Genomic DNA, 27010 nt, shown 5'->3' with positions numbered 1-27010 from the left:
AACCTGGGCCAACACGTGTGAACAGATCTGTCACAACATATAAAAAAAGAATAAAGCGGATCTGTGCTCCTCTTTGATTTATATCAGTTGCGAGTACTCACAGCCTTGTTTGAGTCGGAAGAAATGCCGAGTGCCGTTTCCAGGCAGGTTCGGTATTTGTCCATGCGGAGAGAGAAGTCCCTGTAGCGCTTGTCCACCGAGGACACCCATTTCTTTATCTCCAGGGCATGGGAGTGGCCCTTGTCACAAAACCCATCGGCAAGCTGGATCAACAGCTTCACCCTCTCTTTGGTTTGCTGTCAATACAAAATAAATAATCAGAATTCAGTCAGTGGATGGAGAGAGTTGGACAGAGGAGGAGCTGACGCTAGAGGAGAAGGTAGATGTGAGAGAGACAGAGGGAAAGAGAGAGAGAGTTACGAAACAGGGTGTTGCTTGATGGACACAAAAGCTTGTTCTCTAACACAATAACAGTGACACAGCAAAGAGGAGTCAGGACAATACGCTGCCGAGGGACTGGGCCTCACAGTGGAGCGCAGGACTGTGCAAACACACAGGCAGATCAACAGGCAACAATAATATGCACACAGCCAGAGATCCAAAAGCAGGTTTAACAACACACACGGACACACACATACACGCACACACACCTTTGCTGTGATCTGGAAGTCTTCGTGCTCCTTCAGCAGCTCCTGCGTGTGGTGAATCCCGGAGCCTGTGGACGTGTGTGTGGACAGATAAAACTCCCCAGTGTCGTGGATCCACTCCAGGGCCTGAGGATGAACAACCAATCACAAGTGAGAACACTGACGATACAGGGAGTTTAGATACACAATGTCTCTTATAACCACAATCTGAAGAGCTGGTACCAGCTAAAGTGAACCTGGATCTCCAATAAAAACAATGATGTTGAAGCTGCATAGTTTGTATGACTGAACTCAACATCACCCACATCATTCACCCACATTCAATGGAACATTTCTATACATTTGTTCTGATCTATAAACAAAACATGACTTTCTCTAAAGAGGAAGAAAATCTTTATGATAATCTTATTCACTGAAACTCAGGGCTGGTATAAATAACATCCATTTCATTTGATATAGAAATTAGATGCATTAGTTTCACTTTTAGAAAAAATGTGTTACGGCTTCCTGAAATATTAACATTTAATTTAATCTGGCTTTCAATAGTATTTATTTATACCTAAGCTCATTTTACTATTTGGTATATCCTATAATTTTAAATTTAATTGATTTAATTGATTCTATTATTTTCCTTTTACTTATTCTCTTTCACTGTTTGTTATTATTTTTACCTACTTCTTTGTATAACTTTCAATTATTTCAGTTCTGTTCACTTGTTTTTATTTGATTCCAATCTTTTTTTTGTTATCTTTTTTACTGTGCCTCAAGTGTTTCCTCATTGTAATTCATGAGATAGCATTTCCTCTGGGAATAGAAGACATTCTGTTTGTATAAAAAGACTGATTCATATACTCCTAGCATTCCATTTCCGAAGGTCTTAATTATTTTAGATTTTTTCTAAACGGCTGTGTAGTTTATATATTGTCCTGCAGAACCTCCAATCAAACTGTAAAACATTTGGTCACAGTAGATAAAACACAGATTCCCCATGTTCCATGCTGCCTATGATGTCATTTGATGTTATTGGTTGTGCACTGCTACGTACCTGCACTGTGCTATATACAAAAACACCACAAGAGGGAGCTATGAGACTTGTATTTAAACAGCTTCAGATCTGGTAAAGAAATTGAATTGTGCCACGGGATTCTAACTTACTCATCTCATCTCATGAATAAAGATTTTCTCAAAGTCGTAATTAAAAGAAACAACCAACGTCAGCTCAGTCTGCAGAGTGAGAACACATCCTGGCTGTTCCAGTATTACTTAAACTCACAGGTCCTCCTAGCTTTGAACCATGGCTTATTTAAGATTGAGCGTTCTAATGACTTGACCTCTCATCCTTCTAAAGCTCTGAACCTCTGCTCCTCTAAAACACAGCAAAGCTTTACTCCCAGAGGTGGAAATCTTCCGCAAGGCCTGAGGGCAAAATGAGAGGCTGGAGACGAGTGTTTGAGCGATGCTCTGTGATACACACAGTGTTTACATTGCCACATAATGATAGCTGTCTTTGAGACGGTCGTGTTGTGGATGTCTGCCAGCTTACATCACTTCCAGGATATGTGAAATATATCATTAACAAGAAAACACAGACCGTGTGTTTTATTTAAAAATGGAGACAAAGCCAGATGGAAGAACAAACACGATTCAATCATCTCACAGGGAGAGGAAGAGTTTTGCTGCATATATGTGAAGTGAATCAAATGACAAAAACGTGCTGATCCAGTCTGGATTGTCAATATCAGACACAAGAACCTTAACCTAAGAAAGTTCATACTCAGAATAACCAGGACATGTGGAGTATTCTGATCTTAGTCTCATTATGCAGATATGAATCCGGCTAAATCGCAGTAATAATAATCATAAACAGTATAAAAAGATGGACGATGCGCCTCTATTTGTGCCCACCATCCACAAAAAAAAAGCAAAAATAGCCTGGTTGTGAACATAGCCATCTTGCATATGTGGAACCAGAGTCTGAGCAATATCGATTGGGGGATGGAGCTTCAGTTGCAAGGTCCCTTTACACTTGATACAAGCTCTCAACCAATCACGAGTCAGTCTCAGCTGTCAATCATGAGGTTTACAGCATTTTTATAGTATGAAATAACTAAATAAAACAAAACTTTAACAAACATTAGTGAGATAAGAATTACATAAAATGTATTTGACAACTACTCTGACTTTTTAGATTGGTCCTTCTCCCGTCCACTAACACAGAGGAGACAGGGTCTATGATCTTTACTGCAGCCAGCCACCAGGTGGAGCTCCAGATGCTTAACGTACTATATGAGTTTTACAGCATTTTGCCACATCGGCAGTTATCAACAGCTTGACGACACATATCCTGTGTTTGAGTGCAAGAATATGATTCAAATATTCTAATAGCAACTCACGTCAACATCGCCAGTGAACACAGAAACACAGAGTCAAACACACACCTGTTTGGCGCTGCGTTCAAACACCACATATTGCTGACACTGGTCCAGTCTCCTCTTCCTCATGGTCCAGAAGTGCAGCACTCGGTTCTCTCTCTGCAGCAACTCATTCAAGATATCTGACGAAACAACACAAACACACACAGATAAATAAATGCATTCCAAAAAAAAAGATACTGAACTCATGGCTCAAAGTATCATTCTGGGAATAAATCAGGATCTGAGCTAATAAACATCTCTGCAACGATTAGATGCAGAAATCATGAAAGTGATTATTATTATCACGTTTTCTACTTACTCTTAACCTGAGTCTCTGGAGCTTTGACGTGGGACAACATGCCGGGCATGTTGACACCGTTTCTGTGCAGGTACTTCAAGAAGACATCAGCGTTACGTCTGGCTAATGTACAGGCCTGTAGAACGAGAACAGACGTCATTTACAGTGTCAACAGCTTCATCCGTCTGAGAGATACAACATTCTTAATTAACAGTTATTTTCTTATGTGTAATACTATCATCTCTCTCACCTTGAGGAAGGCCTCCTTCTGCTCCAGATGTTTGCTGATCATGGGAGTGACGTGGTCAGAGTCGCTGTTTGGGCCCAGTTTGTCAGCACCGCCGCACCAGTCTTCTTCTCTCTTGTACTCCTGCTCAAGGCTCTCCAGCACACTGCACACCTGAGACGTGGATAACACGGTGCATAAAATACTGTTAAATGAAACATTAACCTTCAAGCAACCTTTGCGACTGCACATCCTTGAGAATCGTTCCTTTTAACCGTGCTCTGACTCAGAGTTCCAGGTCCACTAATGCTGAAAAGTGGAGAGAGTAATTCCCATAATTTATTTCAGCATTTCTGCTCTAACTCACTCGAGATTGTCTAACACATTTGAACACACGTGAGCCGGTGGCACTAACTCCCACACACCTGCTCTGAGGTCTTGTAGAAAGCCACAGAAGCATTAACCAGCTTGAGTCTGTCCTCCATCTTCAGCATCAGCTGCTGCCAATGATCTGCCACCTTCAAAAGTAAAAAATAAAGCAAATTAAAATCCACTTTCTGCTTTAAAAAAGCTACTGCACTGCTAACAATGATATTCTTGTTTTCCATTATTGATTTGTAAAATGTTGGAGAGCTCTACCTTTTCTGCACAGTCTCTGATCATGTCCATATCGTAGTGGTTGGCCTGGAGCAAGGCCTCTGCCTTCTGCTGTACCTGCAGTGCACTCTGATGGGTTTTCTGCACAGGGGTTAAGGTTGAGAAAAAAAGAAAAAAAACAATGAGATTCAAGAGTTATACGAATCTCTAAATCATAATGATTGCTTGGAAAATATGATCCCAGCTTCCAGTTGCCCCTGCAGTTTTTGGCATCGAGTGGAGGAGCAGGGAGCAAGAGAGGAAAAGCTAAATAAATAAAGGTAGAGTCTGATTAGAGCTGTGTCAAAGATTGGCCTGAGGGGAGCATTCTGGAAAGGAAATGAGAAAAGGGGTAAAAAAAAAAGAAAAAAGACAGGTACTTTTTGTGATTTGTCAAAGCGGTTAGTCTGAGAATAAGTCTTTTGATCCTTGCAGGACTCTGGAGCACTTGAGGGAAGGAGAACAGACGGAGGTACAGGAGGAATGAGGTATTTCCTGTCACCTTCGATAATGTTAACCTGGCAGATTTTATTATGTCTCCTGCTCCTGCAAGGTATGTCCAAGGACAAAAAAAAACGGTTTCAGAGAATGCAGTTATGGCGTATGTGTTTCAGTTCCACTTGTCTCACATGTGTAACAATCATAAACACAGCCTTCCTATGAACGTGTGTACATGTGAGCTGTGTAGAAGTAGGTCAGGCACAGGCCTGCATTTCAAATGAGCTAAGGCTTGATAGAGTTCAAAGAAAATGCACCCTGCACAATCTGTGGTTAAAGACAGCGAGGGAATAAAGGAGAAAGGGAAGCAGAGAGAGAGAAGAAAGAGAGAGGTAGAGATACAAGTTATTCATAATTCCATTTCATGTGCTACTTGTGATAAGAGGAGGAGGAGGTGCATTGAGACGTGAACCTGAGTAGTTTTTAGAAAGGTTGAAGGCAGAAGGGCAACGAAGACAAACGTGGGGGAAAGAGGAAGGAAATGAGGAAACATGATGACAAGGAAGAAGAGGAAAAATAGGATACGTTTTTTCATTTTACCTCTATTGCATGTTGGAATTGTTCGTGTTCCTTTTGCAGCTGTTCGGCTTCTTGCAACGAGCTGGCAGTGATCAGGCCGGCATTCAGCATGGACTCTCCATTACGGATCCAACCCAGCACCTACAACACACACACACACACACACGCATGCACACACACACACAAGAAATGCAATTTGTTATTACTCCTTTTTTTAGTGACCAGAATTAGTTGCAGTACTTATGTGGAGAGAACATCTTGATTTAATTGACTAATTAACTCAAAGTGTGAGATTGTCCTCCAAATTTCTCACCCTTATTTTTCATCTGCCTCATCAGCTCTTAGAAAATCTTGCTCCATGTGGCCCGACTCTTTCATCCTTAATCTTTCTCCTATGATAAACTTACTTCATTGCCTTTTCAACCGCTGCACCTCCCCATTCGCTTGCATCCTCACTCAGTCCCCATTTAAATCCCTACACTCTCTTCAAATCTCACCTTGCACGCTCACATTTCTCCCCTCTGTATATAATCTCTTTAGCTACCACACCCCTGCTGCACACACATGCTTCTGGATGCACACAAAATCCCATTTGTTCATTGTTTTGCTGGCCTACTTCTCTCAAAGACACCTCTCTTTCTCTCTCTCTCTGACTCAGCAAAGCACATCTGTTGTGTGGGTGACGGGCAGAGGTGCAACTGAAGCTCGGCTATAAAAGTGATGATGCAACACAACTCTTACTCATGTTGTTCACCTTCTCCCCAGCGTGGGGCTTTAATGTTTCCATTGCATTTTCTATGGCCTGAGGCGAGAGGGGCTGAATATTGGAAGAGCTGAATGACGTGCACATGTGATTCATAGGTATGGTAGGTCTACATAACATATTCCAATATTTCATCATACCACTACACCTTACACCACTTTACTTATCATCTTTGTTATAACCCCTGTTAAACCCTAAATCCCTGTTCTAAAGCTTTGCTATTGCTTAACGACATAGAGAAACAAGTAACTACCTCTGGGTGTGGGGCTTCAGACGGCAAAAAACACTGCACTAACAGTGGGGCAGTGGTTATCTCTGTCTAGGATTCAATTTAATGCCAATTTCAGACAACGTGGCTTTTATTAAAGATGTCAGATCGCTGGCTGCCTCCCTTCATTTGGATATATTTTAAGATTCTTTTAATAACTTTGAAAGCTCAGAACGGATCTGGTCCCCAGTAATATTACAGAGACACTAACTCGCTGGTCAAGGCTGGTTACTAAGGGTGATTGGGCTTTGGCCAACAGGAGCCTGAAGCTCTGGAGCTCCTTGCCTGAGACAATTATACTCACAGATCTTCACTTGTTTTTTTAATCAGTGCTTAAAACATATTTCATAGTCTTTTAATGCCTTTAGCTATAGAAATAAAGTTTTATTATTATCATTATTATGATGTTCAGGAGTCTTGCAGAGTGGTGACAGGGGGTTACACACTACACTAACATATTGGGCTTAAAAGCGTGCAGTGTGAACCAGGCATTAACAGACAGTTTCTGTAACAGGCCGTGGCTACAGCCTCTCTGTGGGCAGATCAGTAAAAATAACATCAGACCGGCATCACACCATCGTCACTGTCAGTTCAGTTGCATCCATGCATCTGCTGAAATGCTTGGCTCTAGTAGATGCTCTTAGTCTCAGTCTCATATCTGCCACCACTTATGCTACATTTTTCATTCTTTCTAACAGAAGCAGACACAGAGCCTGTTGTTATTCAGCTGAATCACTGATAACAAGCCTTATTATGAAAACTGGCTCAGTGGTTTGGTTTCAGTGGCATACATTACTAACTCTGAACAACTGTCTTGCTTTTAATTCTGCAACTGAACACAGGGAATCACTAGTTGAGTTGAGATTCTTCACTAACGCAACAATAAGAAGCTATATCTTTCTTCCCTTGTTTAGCTTCGATCCGTTTGTCTCATTTAACCCTGAATCTCCATTTATCTCACTCTGTCGTTGTTCTGGACAGATGGAATACCAGGAGAGAGAGGAGGGGAAGGAGAGGAGAGATATTGTTGACACAGGATGAGTCATTGAGTCGTGCTCTTGTACAGACAGAACATCCTGTAGCTCTATTTGCACCTCGACACCCTCTGCTGTAACAATCATGGTACGCTGTAGCCATAAAATGACAGTTTGACCTCTTACAAGAGAAAGAAGCATCATGTGAGAATTCATGTGTGAAAACATGTATGTATGATTTGAGACACGGTCAAATTAAACTTACTATGACCCCTCCAAGTGAAATAGGATTCCTGTTTTGGTTAAAAGGGAGAATAATATAGGGATTGTTCTTTCAAAACTACAAAGCACAGATCCTTTTTAACTTGTCCTCTTTTTTTTTACTGGACTTTAAATAGATCACTTTATCAGTCTTCCAGAAGTCACAATCATCCAATCACGCACATATTCATACACTCCTTCTATATAAAGATGTTTTTCTATCACACATTATTTGTCAACTGTCGCCACAACCGTCAGGGCCAATTTTAGGTTCAGTGTCTTCCCAAGCCATGGATCAAACCACCACATTTCTGCTTCGTGGACGACCCTCTCTACCTCCTGAGCCACAGCGGCCCCTTTTTAAGAAGCCCCATGTGTCTGTCTCCCGTTTCACCCTCTTGTCCTTCTTTTCTCTACGTGTACCTGTTTGACTTCAGCCTGCAGATGCCGCAGCTGGACGCACTGCTCCAGGTGCCTTCGGTGCTGCTCCGCTGCCAGGTCCAGCTCCTGCTGCTTTTCGTGGAGGAACTCTAGCAGGTCCTGGACTCGCGTGGCCATGTCCACATCTCTGTCACATAACAGCTCCACACCTGCACACAAGGGACATTTCATCACAATCCATCTTGGACTGTCTGTTAGCAGCATTGTACAAAAACTAATGCACGACCACGAGATGCGGTGGAAGGATCCAGTATCGGTCAGGACAGAACCCATAAAATTGTATTGAGAAATCCAGATCGGGGGAGGATGCATTCATTTTCTGAGAATTATGTGTTAGTCTTCACAGTTTTAGGGGCTGGTATCGATGTGTTTGCGTAATTTAGAGTGGATCCAAATGAAACTCTGCATGCAGTGGAATTAATAAGATCCCACCAATGCGTAGCTGAGAAACATGTAGTGGCCTTAGCTATGCAGCTTGATTTAACTTAAGGGGACTGTTGGGCCCTGAATGGAGGTATGTGGGATTAAATGGTTATAGCTTGAAGAGTTATGTAGTGATTCTGTACACATCTCCACCACTAAATCTACACAGACTACATGAAAGCTATAAAATTTGCATTTTATGAATATATTCTTTGTGACTCCCAGTTGTAGAATGATAAAAGCTGGATGGCTTATGATTTCACATGTAGTACAGTACAATGCTGATCTTGTGTGAGATGACTTAATCATGTCATTTTTTACACAAACGTTTCATGGCAAATTTAGCATTTGCATAATCCATTCTCATAATTTTGTCCTGCAGCCCCTCGCAGCGTCGTGTGCCAGTCGTGCAGCGAGCTGTAGAGCTGCCTTTGGTTCATAACTGCCAATCTGAGGTCAGTTTCACAGGTACAGCTCTAGCATCATTAAGGTTGCCATGTGTCTATCAGCAGCAGTGTAGGTGGTCGATCAAAATAAAACAAGGTTTTGTGACATTTAGGTAGTTCTTATCACACTAAGGTTTGTTCAAGTATCTTTCCAGTAAGTTTGGTTATAATGATTGACAACCGAGACTGACTCCTGATTGGTCAAGCACTTGCATCGATGGAGCTTTGCGACTGCAACTCCATCCCCCAATAACTACTGCGCACTCTTCCAATGCCAGATATGGTGGTGTTCGTATCAAGGATATTTTATCTGGAGACGTGTCTTCCATGTTTATGTACAGTCTATGGTGTTGCCCAAGAGCAGTTAAATCCAACATGAATATGACTCTTATGGATAAAAATGTAAAATCTAGTTGGTTAAAGCACATCTGCTTCTTATTCCTTATTCCTCTTTCCTTAAATTACATTTTTCATTCTCTCCTCCACTTATCAATTGCCTCATTTACTCCTGGCATCACTCTCATTCTCATTCTCTTTCTTAAACTTTTTAATTTGTACCATTTGGTCAACAGGATTATTTCTGCACAACTGCCATTTTAGCAACACATCTGCTCCTTCAGTACCAAGTCTGCTGTTTACAAATGAAATACGAATCAATGAATAGAGATGTGAGTGACCTATGCATGCGTCTGGTACATTTTTGTTTTGTCCGTGCATAAACACTCCAGGTGAGGTGTTCTGTTCCGTCTCTCACCAGATGCCTGGACCTCCGTGACGTACTGCAGCAGCTCTTGTCCCTGGTGGATGACGTCGAAGGTGAGGTTGTTCATGGTGAGCGCCTTGTCTGCATGATGCTGCAGCCTCTGCTCGGCCAGCGTCAGGTCCTCCGTGTCAAAGTCACTCATCTGCTGCGACAGCTCCTCGTTCCATGACTCCAGGTCTGAGATGATCTGGGGGGGGGGCGGGCAAATACATGAGAAATTTTATATACACAAATAAGTGTGACGGGGTTTCTGACAGTATTCTAACCCAGGACGTCAATAATTCATGTTGTGTATGATTTTCACCATCACACACATTCAAAGGTGTTAATCACAGCTAGATAAAAAAATAGCATAGTCATTTAATTATCCACATTATTTTCATGTTTGAATACCAACTCAGACAGTTTACAGTCATTTCTCTAATCCAACACCCTGGAGTGACTGTCATAATAAAGGATAACATATCACACAGCTGATGCACGGCTGGTAAAGCAGATGTACTGAGATGTCGGTGCTTGTCTCTGACTGCCCACGCACACTGAATCATGATACTATGGGCACAAAATTCCTGGAAACATCCAGCTCTGTCTGTCTCACTCTCTTTTTTTAGAGATCTGCTCTTTACTTTGTCTCAGAATTCACCTCTTGCCCTAGGGGCATGAAGAATGAATATACAGAGGCCTTCAACGTCTATTGTCTTTTATTGTTTTTACAGCTGTTGGTTTATACTTTATGATATCTCATTGTCAGGATTTTTATTTGTTTTTCTCTATTATTGGCTCAGTTGAGAAGAACCTTGAGCTTCACAAACCTGTATGAAAGATGCTATATACCTAAAGTTTTGACTGACTGATTGATTGATTGATTGAAAGCATCAACATCATTTATTCTGGACGTTGTATGAACAGACTCGAACACTTCCTTGGACTGTTGACATGTATCACTGCTCACTACTCTCAGCTACATGGGGGAGAGTATGGTGTTTCTTCCAATGGTTTGACACCTGTATCTGTCCAAAACTCAGCTGCTCTGGAAACTTAGAAACTAAAGTTAAGAATGTGTCAGATTGAAATGTGTGGAGTTACTGCTCCCTGAGAACTGGACATCATACGGAATTCACTAACGCATCATTCACCTGCAGACAGGAAGGTCCAGTGAGTTTAAACGCTGAGTAAAAGGAAATAGTGATGCACAGAGAGAGAGAGAGAGAGAGAGAGAGAGAGAGAGGGATGTATAGAACCAGGTCTGCATTCATGTGTGCTCAGGATAAGATATTTAAAAAAAACAATAGTAATGTAAAATGGTCCCGAAAGTGTAAGTGGGTATCAGTGTGAGAATGGAATCCTCTCAGGCAATGACTTTTTCCCAGATCCTCACCAAGTGTGTAAATCAAGAATTTTTAGTCATACAATAGAATATATTACTTAGATTGATTTTCCAAAAAATATTGCACCTAGCACATCTTCTAACTATACTGTGAATACTGACGGATGCAGGTATCAATGTGATCAACTGATGACACGTCCCGGTCAATGTGGACTAATGAGATATCCTCTAAATGATGAAATCCAGGTAAGCAACATATTCAGTCTTGGAAAAGATTTTTAAGAAATAAATTTAATCATCTATTATTATAGTCAATAAAGGGAAAACAATATGTAAAAGTCAGTGTAATAACTGCATGGCTCTTAATGCTCTGCAGCCCTCCATTATAGAAAGAGAAATCTCTTCTGCAATGTACAGCATTGTTCTCTCTCCTTTTACAAAAGTGTATTTGCTTTGTGACAAAGTACACCAGGAATCTGGACACACACAGACAGAACTAACAATATGATCATTTCACAAAGTGGCAACAAAGTAGAAACTTACCAGAGACTCATCTACACTCTGCTCTCCTCTACGCTTCAAGTTGAGTAAAATGCCCTCTGTGTGCAAGAAGACCATCTCCCTCAGCTACCAGCTCTGCAAAAAGCAACTAATGGAGGAAACTCTCCTCTTTGACTTGGTTTTCTATTTCCTCTGAGTTTTGCTTAGAGATGCAAACTTATTGACAGAAGAAGAAAGAACTGTGAGACGAGTGTGTGTCTGGTCTAAACCCGTGCCCTCACCTCTAACACACACCCCTAACTAAGCCAGGAGGGAGAGTCATATGTGTGTGTGTGTGTGTGTGTGTGTGTGGGCAGGGAGTGGAGGGAAACAAATGCCTTCTCCACCCATCTTCATGCTTGAACACTGTGTCATATTAATCCTGTGAGTGTGAGTGTGTGTGTGTGTGTGTGTGTGTGTGCGTGTGTGAGTGAGTGTGTGAGTGTGTGTGTGTGTGTGTGCATGTGCATAACAAACGTTGAAGCAGCAACAAAACTTCTATTATCACATGGAAAATTCATGCATGGGCAGAATTGTAATATCACACCACATATAATGTTGTGTTCATGGGGTTAATGTAGATGCTTCTCTCAATTTTAAATCTTTTAGATGAGAAGTAAAAACACCTAAGTTTGGTATCTTGGACATTGTTGGTGTAAACAAATCTAGCTGACAATAACAGGAGAGGCAAAGTGAATGTTCTGGCTAACAAAAGACGTTAAATATAATTGAGTAATTAAAACAAACAAAAGGTGCTGAGCCTGAAAATCACATGCATCTGAAAATCTGTTTAGGCAGGAATTACAAGACTTGACAGTATAACTACATTTTGTGCATCAAATCCATATGAAAGCCTGATTGATTTATTGTTGAGTCTTTCACAGACGCAGTATCGGCGCGCCAATATGAAAACTTTTATCTTACTGGGTTTCGAACTGGGAAATCATTTGTCGAAAACGTGCTGTTGACATGATCGACAATGTCACTTGAGTGTATCATCCATATTGCACCAAATTCAACACTTTGCTCCCACAAATTCCAATTTCAGTCAGGCCCTTATCCACATAATGGATTGCAACATATATACTTACCTCTTTATTTCCGTCACAGCAAATGGAGTAGAGTGATTATTACTGAAAACTATTTGCTGACACACACATTGTCATTCAAGAACCCAGGGCTCTTCAGATCTGCCGCAATTACTTTCCACATCTTCTTTTTACTTATATTGTCCTCATGGGTGTGAAGCCTCCATCTCGGACAGAGTTTAATTTATCTCTCGACATATTGTGGCACAACACATCTCATTTGATTTCCACAATAAACATAAACCAGGAGGAACATTAAACAAAAGTTTCAAGAGAGGAGTCATCGCGTCTGAGCACCGACTGAGAAAAGCATTCAGTATCGCAGTGGGACATTAAGACATTAGCAGATACAGGAAAAGAAAATTGGAATGAGTCAGTGCATGAGATGTGTCAAGTGGAACTAAACGCTGGTTTAATGCAGCACGTATCACTGTGAACTCAACCAAGCTCTGAATCAGCGGGAGTCCTCATTACAGGACTCGATCTCTCTTTTATGGTGTAACGCTCCATCAGCTCACAGTCACAGTCATTTCAGTTTGTCCCCTGCCACATGTAATTGATTCCTTTGTATTAAACAACATAACATTATTAATGTTCTTTTTCCCTTATCACACTCTTTGCAGTTTTGTTTTCAGCTCCACTCCTCCTCCTCAACTTTGTTGTTATTTCTCAAACTATTTCCTCCTTAAATCGGTGATACACGAAAATATTTATTTCCTATGATCTCCAATGCTCCATCATCTACGCCCGCCTCTCAACGCTTGCCTGAACATTGCACGATATAAAGCAAAAAATAAATCCTCGTCACACACCAAGCCTCCTCCATCTCCCGCCTACTACTCACGTCGATCGCGTCCCTTTCGAAGATGCGGAGCTGGAGGAAGAGCTCCAGTTTGATCTTCCTTTCCTGGAACAGCTCCTCCATCTGGCCCTGCGCCTCGTCCAGCTGCTGCAGCACGCTCTCGATGTGCGCCATGGAGCTGTTGTGGGGAGTCTTGTTGCTCGAGATGGCCGAGTCTCTGTGGAGAGAGTCAAACATAAGGGAGTTGCAGGTACAGTGGAAATGACCCGGTATATAACATCCATCCTGAGCGATCCAATCAAAAGTGGTCAAAGCTCCGTTTTATTCCAGTCTGAGTTCACAGTTGTGTTGGATGTGTTTGTGTGTTTGGATCTTTCGTCAGATAAAAAAATGGCTCCAAGTTTTTAGACATCCTTGAGGAAAATAATAATACTAATAATAATATAATGAATCATTTATTTCCCTGTTCCTTTCCAGAGTTTTCTTAATCTATTACAGGAAATCCCTTCTATGTTTTGCCTTTGCTTTGGTAATTCTGTAGTTTTAAGTTGTTACTTCAACATCACATGATTGTCCAGTGAATTCAGAAAAATGTGAAATCACTAAGGCTAAGAGATTGAGGAAGGATGGAAGTCTGAACTCCTCTGAATAATAGATTAGAGAATATGTGTGTGTCAATGAACTGCATGAGAGTGGCCTGCTGTGGTTTATACAATATTCAATATACAATATTCTTTAGTACAGCGCTGAATAACAATGTTAACCTGAGCTGTTGTATGAGATCCTCTCCCTCCTTTATGACATTGACAGTAGCCTGTAGAGTGGTCTGCTGCTGCTGGCCAAAACGCTTGATCAGCTCCTGCACCGCCTCCACCGCCTCTGCGTACACATCATCCAGCAGCTCCTTCTGAAGCTCCTCCAGCCACGTCCACAGCTAACAGTGATGGACAGAACAGGGAAAACGGTTAAAACGTAGTGTGCACCTCCCAGAGAAGAGAAAAGAGCAGGAAGCAACCAAACAGACACCTGCTAGCAAAGGGTGTGGGCCCAGACCTGCAGAGGTAAGAGGTGACGGAGAAGCTGCCACATAAACAGGCCGACGATGACTGGAGACAGAAGTCAAATCCAACCAAGCTCTGCTCAAAGCTGGTGTTTTGTGAATGGTCATCTTTGTAACGGATTAGCCATCTGGGTGAATTGGCTCAGGCCACTAAAGCTCTGGCACGCTATCTACACTGCAGGAGAGAGACCCGAGCACCTACGGCCTGTCTACCGCCTACGCTGCCTACTGAGAAAACATGGCTAATTTAGGTTTGATTACCATCATCAGCCCCGTAACGTACTTTAACTTACAGATTACACTGACACTAAATGTACTGTATATAAATGACATCAAGCAACTCTAGTTTTTTGAAACATAAATTTCTTTTTATTAAAATCTAGTGGTAATTAATTTTATTACATCGGGTTTTTATCTGGAGCAACGTCATCTGATTGTGTTTCTTCTTCCTTTTTCTTTGCCACTAATTTAAAATGCTGCATTTTTTATTTGTTGTTTTTGGTTTTTGGATTTGCACTATATAATTTACTGTCTTTGATTTGAAATATTATTATAGTATTAAGCTTGTTGCCACTTATGTTCTGTATTCTTGTTTTTATTTGTCCTTCTTTGTGAAGCACTTTGTAAAGGCTGTTTTGAAAAGTGCTCTATAAATAAAGTTATTATTATTATCACAATTATTCATCTGTCTACTTAATGAAAATCATGGCAGAAGAATCCTCTAATGTAGTTCATATTATGTGCAGTAAACTTTTCATGCCTCTCATGCTGGACAGTATCCAAAGACGTCAAACTTGAAAAGATGATGGTTGGAAATATTCACCTGTAAACACACACACACACACACACACACACACACACACACACACACACACACACACACACACACACACACACACACACACACACACACACACACACACACACACACACACAGGGTGACCTGCACCAGTGTGAGCTGACAGATGGGGTGAAGGAGATTAGTCCATATGGACATTTAAGACTTGCTTCATTAGTAACAACATGAGTCTATGACAAAGTCTGAGTTTATGTAAACAGGATGTAGTATTAACAACTGCAGAGCTCAGTGCTGTTTCAGTGTGTAGAGATTCATTTAGACTGAGTGGAGCAGTTAATACCACATTTCAGTACATTGTTGGTTCTTTTCCTATGCTGTCCTGTGCAGTTTGCATTTGTTTTTTTTAAGCAATAGGGTAAAATAATATTAAGGAAAAGTGTGATAGTTGTTATTACAGTGGTGGAGGAGGCAGATTGCCTTTAATTGTGCACTGCAGAAGGAAGCACAGATGTTTGCACAGGGAGAACGTAATGACTTTGGCAGGAATAGAAGCGTTAAGAGCAACTCTGCACATTTATACACACACACACATAACACATGGCAAAAAATTTCCGTCACGATGAAGACAGTGACCTAGAAAGCAAATACTAATTTTGGTGCAGATATTTTGGTGCAGTACTTTTAATCACAGCTCTTTAAATGTGTGATGAAGAAGCTGAATTCTTCTTGTCTGCAAGAAGTTAACTACATTAATAATTCAATACACACAGTATCTGTGATTGTGGCAAAGTTTAAATAACTAGATTAAAAATAAGTTTCATGGCATTTAAACTTTAAGTAGAACTATAAAAATATGATAACACGTATTCTGACATGTCCTTATTGAACTCATTTGTGGACACATTTGGCTCCTTACATAGAATTAGTAGCATAGAGATTTAGCTTTGACAAGGTAAGTGGAGCTAATAAGAGAGGAGAGGAGGAGAGGAGAGGAGGAGAAGAGGAGAGGAAAGGAGACACACACCTCTTTGACGTGTGTGTGGAAGGCAACAGACATGTCCAGCAGGACTTTTCGCTGCTCGACGCGTCGCACAAAGTCCTGGATGCGATCTTCTAGCTGATGGGCAGCCTGGTAAATTTCCTCTGGGTCACACTCTCCAGTCTGAGCGAGCTGCTCTGCTGCCTCCAGCAACTTGTCAGCATTGGTGTAGGTATTCTGTAACATTCAAATGACATTTATTTAAAATGTAGTCCAGGGTGTACCTAGTGTCAGCTGGGATTGGCTCAAGCCCCCTACAACCTTTTGGATGGACGCACCATCTCATACATTTTGCCACAGCTAATTGCTCTTTAGTCTTTGAAAGTAGAGTAAAGCAGGGTAAGATCATGGGAGTTTCTGTTTTTCTCCACCATTGCCAATGAAAATATAACTCAGGCGCAAATTATGTTCCCGGATGAGGTAATGTGTGAAAGTTTTAGTCACCTTACACAGTAAAAGGCAATGAATAATCATTATGAGTGACCAGTACACACAATGGAAGGAAAAAACAACCTGCTGGCTAAAAAGCTAACTGTCTGGTAGCGTGTGTTTCCTGCAACGTGTGTTGTTTGCCCTGGAAGTTACAGCAGAGACAGACAAAGACACAGGGACAGAGGATATGACACAAAAAAAAACTCTTGTTATCTTGAATAAAATTGTTGATTTCCCTAGATTTGAACTTTGTTGGAAACATTTTGAATAATGTAAACATACAAAAGTCAATAAAATATTCAACATAGGTCTCGCTGTTTTAGACATTTTGATGAAGAGTTGTCTTTAAGAGCTGTACTGAACAGGACAGTACAGACGTGGAACATTTGATTTGATCACTGTCCTCTAAACTATGCTATATTCAGACTTGCATGTTCTTTCATTGATTTGATGCTCTCACTCTCAGATGCATTATTTGTTAACTCACCTGTGCGACCTCTTCAAAGTCCTCGTGTCTCTTCTGCAGAGCTCTGGCTCTGTGCAGAGACTTCCCGACACCTGTGTGTTTACTGAGGAAGGCCTCGCCATGGTTTTCTATCCAGTCCAGCACCTTGGAAGACACACACGCAAGTAATTTATATTATATTCAAATGATAATCTTATACATTGAGGATGCAGTACAGATTTTCAAGCAGTAGGGGGTGCCGTTGACTGAAATGGCTGAATTCTAAACACATTAGGGTTACACTCATCTATAGATGACATCTCTCTCTCCACTCCCCCCTTTTCTTTACTCCTTTTAATCATCTGCAGTCACAAATATAGACAATTTATTTTTGCTAAACAGAAAATTCAGAGCAGCGCAAAGTGTCAACACTTCCGCTGCGGATGAGATTAGCTATCAATCTTTGTACGAAATTTCCTTATTATCTATTAAACAGATGGTTCCATCTGTTTCTGTGTGCGGTAATGAATGGGTTTTTTCATCATGTTCTCAAGGTCTCAGAGGGAGTTATTTTGATGGGACAAACACATATGAGCATGTGCACAATGCCTGCGACACCAAATGTGACAGTAGATTGCATCACCATGGAAACCACTATCAAGAGAAAAGGGTGATGAAAAAGCGGATGGAAGAGGGGAAAGGAGCAAAGAGATGCGGCAAGAAAGAGAGAGAGAGAGTGAGAGAGAGAGAGGGGGCAGAGAGGCGGAAGAGAGTTCATGCCCAAAGGGTGGAAACGCAGAGACGACAGTATACAGCACCTCAGTAGTGTTGATCTAAGAGCGCTGACAGTCACACAGAAACAGAGATACTCGCTCTGACAACTCAGGAGGAAGTGATACAAGCTTGTGTAGAAGCTGGAGCTGATATATTATATCTTTATTATCTCCTTAACTCCTATTTTAATGCCATTCTTTTATTTAATTCCACATTTTTGTCTATTAAAAAACATAAAAATTCCATTATTTTCCTTACAATAGATGGCAATGAGATTTATTTTGTTGATTTCTTTTTATTTACTTTATACTACATGATAATAAGCCTAGTATATGTCACATATTAGGAACAACATTTACCTTTTTTAATTTTTTGTGTGGTGTCATATTTCAGAACATTTTTAAGTATATATATCTATGTGTTGCTTGCCACTTAGTCCATTGTTTGCATAATAAAACAGTTTCTGATATTACTATTAAATCTGGATACAGTATACCTGTGTACTGCCGCTTCTAAACATTTCTTTCTATGACAATACCAGACTTTCATAAAGCAACAACTGGAAGGTACTAGCGTTTTATAGTTTTAAGAGCTCAAAATGAGGAGCTTTGCAAAAAGTAAATTAACTAAAAAAACGTTTGGCAAGATAGATAGAAATACATGAACGCACTATGTAATATTTTGTGTGTGTGTGTGTGTGTGTGTGTGTGTTTCATCCCATTTGTACAAAAAAACCTGCTGACGTTCACACATGTGCAGGTCAGAGTTTGGACTTTGCTTTGTTTGTATGTTTGCCTGAGTTGCTTACTTGCTGCACATCCTGCTGAAAGACACACAGCTGGAGGCGCTGGTGCAGGCGAACTTTGCGATGCTGCCAGATGTTTTCCAGCTGCCTCTGGTGATGCAGCACTTCGTGGATGATGTCCAGGACATGGTGGACGGCCTTGGAGTAGTTAGCTGACGTCATTAATGAGTCAGCACTTCCAGGGGTCAGGGGTCGTTGCAGTTTGTCGAGTAGAGACTTGCCGTCCTGGCTTACCTGTGAAAGTTTGATTTGTTGATTTATACATTGCAGGATCTCAATTGAAAATGATATGTCTCAGGTCCTCAGAATTTAAGTTGGACATAAGTATGTCTTGAAATTTTAAGAGTTTTGCGTGTGTGCGTGTGTGTGTGTGCGTGTGTGCGCCCGCGCTGACCTCAGAGTATGCAGTCGTAATGTGCTCGTATAATCCTTGGTGATGGTGGATTGTGTCTTCCAGATCCTGGAGCTCAGACGGCAGCTCTCCTTCACCACACGCTTTACACCATGGCTCCACTTTACTCATGTACTGATGAGAGAACACACAAGAGCACGGATTTATTTGTATATCCATCCAAATAATTATATACATGTTAACAGTAACACTGTGTTCTGTCCCAATGCATGAATGTGTCGAGGTGACATTATCAGAGCTGCGTCCTACCTGGTCTGCTTTCTGGTGGAAGCTGGCGGACATCTCTAGCAGGGTGCTGCGTTCATCCAGCGCTGCGGCGAAGGCTTTCCACTCCTGCTCCAGCTGGCCTGAGATCTGCTGGATCTGCTGCGAGGCGTAGTGGCCTGACTCCAGGAGCCGGTTCCCCACTGACATGATCCGATTGATGTTCACATACACATTCTGTGTTGGGGGGAGGGACAGAGAAGCCAGATGTCAAGTTTTTTAAATTTACATTCATTACATAATCCTTCATGTGTTTCTTTGCTCTTCACATGTTCTTGACAGACAAAGTGAATGGCAGAGTGAGAAAGATTTATTTATTTTCTTAGCTGTCTTTATTCAAGAGTCAGTTCTTTCAGTTTGAAACCAGGACTCAAATCCAGATTTTGAAATGCTTTCACTCAAAAACCTGCACTCGCACTCAAAAAGCCTCTGCATGTGCTTAGATTTGCTCGGCTTGTACTCGGATACGTTGTTGCTTCGATGGATTTCCAGAGTCAGTTCTGCTTCTGTGCAAGTAAAAAACGTCTGCTCTCAGATTTCATCTCTGTTCTTGGATTTTTTTCTTCTCTGCTTAGATTTTTTTTGTGTGCAACAAGTCTTTTAAAATTCCCCTAACCAATAGAAAGCCAGGTGTAATGTGGTCCCTAAATTGTTCCGCCCTATCCACGTGCACACAGTAGCAGCGCGGAGAGGAGCTGAATATGGAGTGAAGGAAATCTAGAACGGGCTCTCGAATTAAGATAGAAAAGAATCACCATAAAGTTGCTACAATCAAAGTCCTGCGTATTGTTAATAGATGGGTAAGTGAACAGGCTGCCCAGCCACGTGTTCTGTAGTTTCATTTTTCAGTGCCATTATGCATGAAGCTATACATGAAACTATTTCCATAAACAGACACAATTGGCCTTATTTTTGAAAAGCAATTCATGTTTCTTAATGTAATATATTGACTACAATTATATTTATGTGCACAGTAAGTAATGTAAGACTGAAGGTTAAAACATGAACCTGCCCCCCCCACCCCACACCCACACACACACACACATTACAAAGTCATTCACTGGGGAGGCATATACCCCAGTGTGACAGATGAAAAGAAACCCATTTGCCTCTTCAATCTTTCTTTTTTAATATATGGGCTCCAAGCTGTTTTGCGTAGATAGGCACGGATCAGCAAATGCTAATTAACAACTGTGTTAACAGCCTGTTATTATTCTATTCAATTACTGCTCCTGGAGCCTATTATGGCTCTTAGTCTGCTTGTTTCAATTACAACGGGGAGGAAAGATGAACCAAACACCAGCTACAGTCCACAGACAGAGGCAGGATCCACCAACACGAATTATGACCTCTCATCAAAGCTGTACTGAGCGATGCGAGGCTCTGAGATCACTGAAGACGGTATCGGTTTCGGATATTGGGGTTTTGAAGTGGTTTCTGAATAGCTGTACTTTGGCTTTTTGTCAAGCAGAGACCTGTCCAACATCCAGGAAAGTCTTGACACTGGGTCGTCAAAAGCACCGGATTAAGAGTGCCGTTGGCTCGATGATAATAGAGACAGTGATGCGCTAAGAAGTACGGGTCACATGTGAAACCAGGGGAGTCCGACTGCTCTCAGATACACAGCAGTAGGTAAGTTGTGATACACAAAAGAGCAGCAGTGCACAGTGGAACGACTGTAATCCTATTATAAACTCTATAAAGGCACAAATTAAATACCGCTAGAGAAAATATCCTGACGATACTGTAGGTTTTATGTGGAATAATACCACAGGAAACTCTGGTGATTTTAAGAAGGAACAAACACATCCATGAGCACACACACACTGCCACTCATTGTGAGTTTGCAACAATACAAGACGAACAAATGTTCACCACAGCGGAGCTCAACGTGCTTCCTGTCCTGTAAAATAGCAATGTAGAGACACAGGATGTGACTGAGGTCCATCTTAAGTTAAGTATAAATTCTATGTCCTACAGGGACCTCAAAATCTCAAATGATAACAGTTAGACTTCATGATGTGCAGAATACTTCAAATTAAAAATCTGTAGACCTCACTTTTTATGTACTGTCTATTTTAGGGCCAGGAATGCTAACTTCATTTACATATAGATTCTGTATAGATTATACATATATTTGATATAAAGTTTATGTGTAAGTGTAACTTTATTTAATCAAATCCTTGATAGTGATTTGAATTATTCACATCAACTCATCATGCTTCAAATGTTTTCCTTAAATCTGACCCTTTATATTAAACTTGCAAAATAATAAATTAAAATAATAAATTAAAACAATGTAGTTTAAATACATAAAGTAAATTTGCATTTTAGGCAAAACAAATGTGTGCGTGCATGTGGGCATGTTATCTCATAGATAGATTTCACAACCCCTGATTCTCCACTGTTCACCTGGACTTTTCTGTACATTCTACATATAAACTCAAGTTAAAGTAACATGGGCCTTCAGGGCTGCTCCAGTGTTTTCCACATCATCAACATATTTAGTCTTTTTGTGATCTAATACTTTTTGCTACTGAAATTACAGAGTTTACCCACAAGGATCATTAAAGTTTCATGATTGCTTTTGTAGGTTTTATATATGTAACCGTATACAGAGTGTAATGTTGTATAAATCAATGTGGTATCACGACAAATGCCAGCGACTGAAGCCATTACAGCACATAATTCTTTGTACCAGGCATCACTGCAAGGAATTTAACTCTATAGTCCTACTACTTTACTTACAAAAATACAATACTTGGGTGATTTATTCTCATATATATTTATACATATATATATATATATATATATATATATATGTAAAAGAGTAATGGCGGAGGTCGGACTTGGCTGACTCTTCTGTTCAATGCTCCCCTTAAAAAATAAAAAAATAAAAATCGGTCTCTTGAAGTCCCTTCTGCATCACTGATGTCATTCAGGTGTTTTATTCATACATTAAACTCAGCCGCTCAACAACAGAGGCACAATTCAACAATGGAGGAACCTGTAGCAACACTATAGATGCTGATGATAGATACATGGCATCTTAGCATTCGGTTTAATCCTACCCTCACAAATACCCTGATAAAAATACTGCAAAAGCAATGTTGAAGTCGCGACAAACAAAAGGACACAGCCAACACCTCTACACACACACACACACACACACTTTTGTATTCCCATTGAGGCAACAGGAAGGGGAAATGCAGTTTCCTGTGGAAGAATGGGTGGAGGGGGCGGTGGTTACCCGGCTGTTGTTTGTGTGTGTGTGTGTGTGTACTGTGAAAATACAGTATGTGACTATAATTTAGTTCCATCTGTCCTTTCTACTGTTGTTGTTTCAGGGGTTATTGGTTCATCTCAACCCAGCAGTGTTGACACAATTGCCTTTGGGTGGTCACTGATGCTGACCCTGGACCCTTATATTGACACTGCTCCCTGCCAACTGTGAAACTCTGGTACCCCCTTATCCACCAACATGGAATGGGTTCAGTTCTGGGTTTGGAGCATTAACAGCAAAAATAAATTGATTAAGAACCCAAAAAGGTTGATTTTCATCAGGAACCACAAAATAACTGTGACAACAGTGCACGAGTCATACTGTACATTCCTTAGCAGTTAGTACCAGCCTTTACTTTCATTGTGTAATGTGAAACGCCCTCTATTAATGATGCATCCTTGATTACAGCAATGAAAACATGGGCTGGTTCACTGGGCACAACAAGATCCTAAGAATCTTGGAACCTGTTAAAGAATCAGAGCTAATCTTGTGGAAAAGGCGTATGAGTGGAGGATGTGGGCCAGAAGCCCTGCTCTCCCTTGGCTACACTTTACAATAATTACAGTGAGAGGTGTTTTGTCCAAATCAGAAGTAATGGGCTGAACAAGTTTGGCAAGTTTTTTGTTTTCCTTCTTATTACATCCATTTATATCCATTGCCGTGCAGACAGGTAAAATGGGCCTCTCTCCATCCTCTCTTTGAGACACTTGGACCACTAAATTAGGGTTTTCAAAAGTGCTGCACACTCTCAGTGGGCTTACATGTTGGCTAGCAGCGAGTTAGAATGACTAGCATTGTCAAGCACAGCGATCACATGCTGTGTATAAAAATAAGGGGAATAATCTCAGTGTAATGTCTGTAATAGACACCAACAGGCATAGGTATGGGATGGGAGGGCAGGAAGGGGTGTGGAGCAGAGCAGCAGAGGGCAGCAAACAGCCATGGGAGGGGTATCGAGGCAGTATGGGTAAATTATGTGAATAGCACTATGACATGATATAACATAGTGGGGCAGAGCTAAATAATATGAGCGAGACAGCGGAAATATCGTTCAGCAGCAAGTCAAAGCCCAAAGGACAGGATGGTGTGTGTGTGTGTGTGTGTGTGTGTGGTGGTTGTACAGTGGTGTGAGACTGGTGTGACTGACAGTAATGATGATAGTTTGTGATTACATCGTCTGTGTGTGTGTGCATGACAATGACAAAGACAAAGGCGGAGTCTTACCATGCAGTTCATAGCGAAATGGTTGTGCTGGGTCTGCAGCTCGACGGCGTGCTGGTGGTTTCCTCCAATCTCTGTGTAACTGGTGAGGAAAAGCCCCTTGTTGTGCATTATCCAGTCGAACATCTGCACGTGGGACAAAAGAGGAAGGAAACGCTGTTCATCAATGATCACTGCACCGACTTCCGCAGACAAGTTGTGATCGAGCTTGTCTGCAATCAGCAGGAATAAATGAATAAGATCTGTGTGTGTGTGTCATGCTTCACTCTCTACATGTGTGGTGTATGGAAAAGCTGCCTTTAATTTCAGCTCTGAAAACATGGCAGCCCTCTGCATTTGTCTCCAGCACTGCACAGTTCATACTGCTTGCTACATTTCCCAGTCACACTCTCCTGAAACACTGACAATGCACAGGCACACACTCGCTCATTTACTTATTCTGTTTCACATGCTCACACACACGCAGCTCAAATAATAATTGATCAAGATATAACATAGAGCTTTCACAAAAACACACATGACTCAATCTTATATCACAGAAAAAGCATTTAAGAATTTATATTATTAGGATATATGACATTCTGTCAACAACGACCAGCAGGTTCAGTCCACCATCTGTTAAACCTTTACCATTATACACACAGTTTTGCTAATCTGGCCTACATTGGGATGAAAGTTGATCCGAAGACTTACACTGAGTTATTGTATTGTTTTCTAATACCCAGCTAAGACTGGCATGTATGCACGCTCATGCATCTCGATTAGCCCCTGGATGACCTGAAAATATTTGCATGCATCAAGAAGTGAAATGCAGCATTGGCATATTTTAACATAGAGGCACAGAGGGGCAAAAGAGTAAAGAGGCAGCAGGGAACGAATTTCATCTTGTTCTCATCAGTTAATTATCATCATGTTGAAATTGAAATAGAATGGAATAGATTAGAATAGGATAGAACAGAATAGAGTAGAGTAGGATAGAGTAGAGTACAATAGATAAGGGTCGAGTAGAGTAGAATAGAATATAAAATAATGGAATAGAACAGAGTAGAGAAGAATAGAGTAGAGTAGAGTAGAGAAGAATAGAACAGAGTAGAATAGAGTAGAGAAGAATGTAATAGAGTAGAGTAGAGAAGAGTAGAATAGAGTAGAGTAGAGAAGAGTAGAATAGAGTAGAGTAGAGTAGAGAAGAGTAGAGTAGAGTAGAGAAGAGTAGAATAGAGTAGAGTAGAGAAGAGTAGAGTAGAGTAGAGAAGAATAGCACTCTGACCTTCTCAGCGTCCTGTTCAAACAGTCTCAGTTGGAAACACTGGTCCAGCTTCAGCTTCCTCATGTGCCACAGCTGCTGCAGATTCTGCCGTGTCCCGTGCAACTTATCTAACAAACCCGTCACTTTAGCCACCAGGTTGTGTGCGTCTGCGTGGAAACCATGGTGATGGTCGTTGGGGTCTCCGCTGGCTCCAACAGCCCGGTTACCATACCCGCTTTCACTGCCACTACCACCTCCCGCAGTTTGCAACTGTAGCCTTTGGAGCAGCCGTCGTCCCTGCGTGTCCAGCTCCTCTACAGACGCCTTAGTGGCCCTTTTTTTCAGCGCGGAGTGTTCTTCCATGAGCCTCCGCGCTCCCTCCAGGTCCCGGGGGAGATCGCGCTGTGACAGGGTGTCCTGGAGCTCTTCCAGGCGCGCCAGAGCACGCGTGGCATCACTGGCAAAAGTCTCAAATGACAGCCGCACCTGAAATGACAGTTAAGTATTAGACATAGCCAAGAAAAAAAGTCAAAAAACTTCTAAAAAACATGAACACAAAAAAGAAAGTATCTAAACCTCGATCCAGTCGTCATGGTTGTAGTCTAAGCTGCCCTCGAAGTCAGCTGTCAGCTGGGATGGGTCCACAATCTTGGATAAACCCTCTAAGGAGACCATCACCGTCTGTTGTGGAGGTGTGTGTGTGGGACGAATGAAGTCGGAGGGTAAAGGAAATGAAAAAGGGATTGATAGGAAAGGAAAAAATAAAAGCAGGGTAATAGACAGTCACCATCAACATATTTCAAACTAATCAAGTGCTAACAGGCCAAAATATTTCCCACCATTAACCCTAGATTATAAAAACAATGTGTAGAACCAGAGGCCTCGTATATCAACCGTTTAGATAGGTGGTATGACCAGAACAAACATTCCAGACATTTTACGCAGCGTTCATGTTTTCATTAATAAGAAGGAAACACAAAGATATAAAGTTCTGAGGATTATAAAAACAGAAACTGTTGAGGTTCCCTGGACTGAAAACAACCTCCTCACAAGCGAGAATCCATTTCGCCTGGCTGTCGTTCAGACCAATCCATGTCAGGTAAAGGAGGAACTATTTGTGTCCTAAGTGATGACAGCTAGAAGTGACTTTACGTAAACAACGAGGACAGCTCATGGCGATATCAGTGCACAAGAACTGGAGAGTTCTTTTTTAATTAGACCACGATGTTTTCGCTTTTGCCCCGATTACCTCCAACCACTATGACGGACAGTGACAGACAGATGGTCCATCCATTCCCCTGCCAAGAACTGTTTTGATATCGCCTGCTCATTTCCAAACAGCATCCAACAAAGCCCTCTCAGGTGGCTCTTGTGACAAACCATCTGGCGTCAGGTTAGAAAAAACAGTGGCATGACAGTGCAAAATAAAGAGTCAGATTTGGGGCTGGATTTCTTCTGAGTGCTCTGAGTAGGTGATGTCAAAGAGACTCAAACCACTGAACTTTTGGTAATAATCACACACATACATGTTTAAAAAAATAAAATAAAAAATGTCTTGTCCAAACCCAACTCTCTAAGATGGAATACTTCCACCATGTCCCATATATCCTGTTTCCATAGTAACTGGGTCAGGCCTAAATATACCAGCACCACATGCCCACACGGGACAGAATAGTGCCACTGTCACAGAGCAGCAGTCCTATTAGACCTGATAAAATAAGACCCGTGGGGATGTTAAACTAACTAACTGTAATAGCTACGACAAAATGTTAATCTTTTAACACACTGACGCAGTGAGCACTAACACTATCTCAATCTTGTGTAGAAAACGTTGAAATCATTATAAAAATTAAAAGTGGGGACAATGGTTCATGTGCAACAACAATGACAACAAAA

At 41.3% G+C, this 27010-nt stretch overlaps 1 protein-coding gene across 9 annotated transcripts in view; it reads right to left on the bottom strand.

Moving 5' to 3' along the window:
• Positions 1-27010, bottom strand: part of triob (trio Rho guanine nucleotide exchange factor b) — a 109454-nt gene that overhangs the window by 33351 nt on the left and 49093 nt on the right. For all 9 annotated transcript variants that reach the window (XR_011245794.1, XR_011245795.1, XM_069536575.1 and 6 more), the window contains exons 6-25: positions 25691-25795; positions 25136-25600; positions 23872-23994; positions 19350-19541; positions 19083-19214; positions 18692-18922; positions 17152-17274; positions 16218-16409; positions 14099-14268; positions 13377-13551; positions 9569-9764; positions 7928-8094; positions 5260-5379; positions 4225-4323; positions 4011-4103; positions 3610-3759; positions 3381-3495; positions 3086-3201; positions 651-773; positions 102-296 (exon numbers count right to left, since the gene is read on the bottom strand). Coding sequence is in view for 7 of the 9 variants with exons in the window: in XM_069536575.1 (XP_069392676.1) it covers positions 102-296; positions 651-773; positions 3086-3201; positions 3381-3495; positions 3610-3759; positions 4011-4103; positions 4225-4323; positions 5260-5379; positions 7928-8094; positions 9569-9764; positions 13377-13551; positions 14099-14268; positions 16218-16409; positions 17152-17274; positions 18692-18922; positions 19083-19214; positions 19350-19541; positions 23872-23994; positions 25136-25600; positions 25691-25795 (3282 nt within the window). In the remaining 2 variants the exon portion in view is untranslated. The remainder of the gene's footprint in view (positions 1-101; positions 297-650; positions 774-3085; positions 3202-3380; positions 3496-3609; positions 3760-4010; positions 4104-4224; positions 4324-5259; positions 5380-7927; positions 8095-9568; positions 9765-13376; positions 13552-14098; positions 14269-16217; positions 16410-17151; positions 17275-18691; positions 18923-19082; positions 19215-19349; positions 19542-23871; positions 23995-25135; positions 25601-25690; positions 25796-27010) is intronic.

The sequence above is a fragment of the Paralichthys olivaceus genome, chromosome 13 (assembly GCF_024713975.1).
Source record: "Paralichthys olivaceus isolate ysfri-2021 chromosome 13, ASM2471397v2, whole genome shotgun sequence".
Classification (NCBI taxonomy): domain Eukaryota; kingdom Metazoa; phylum Chordata; class Actinopteri; order Pleuronectiformes; family Paralichthyidae; genus Paralichthys; species Paralichthys olivaceus.
Note: the sequence above shows the minus strand (reverse complement) of the source record. Positions and strands in the feature narration are given on the sequence as shown.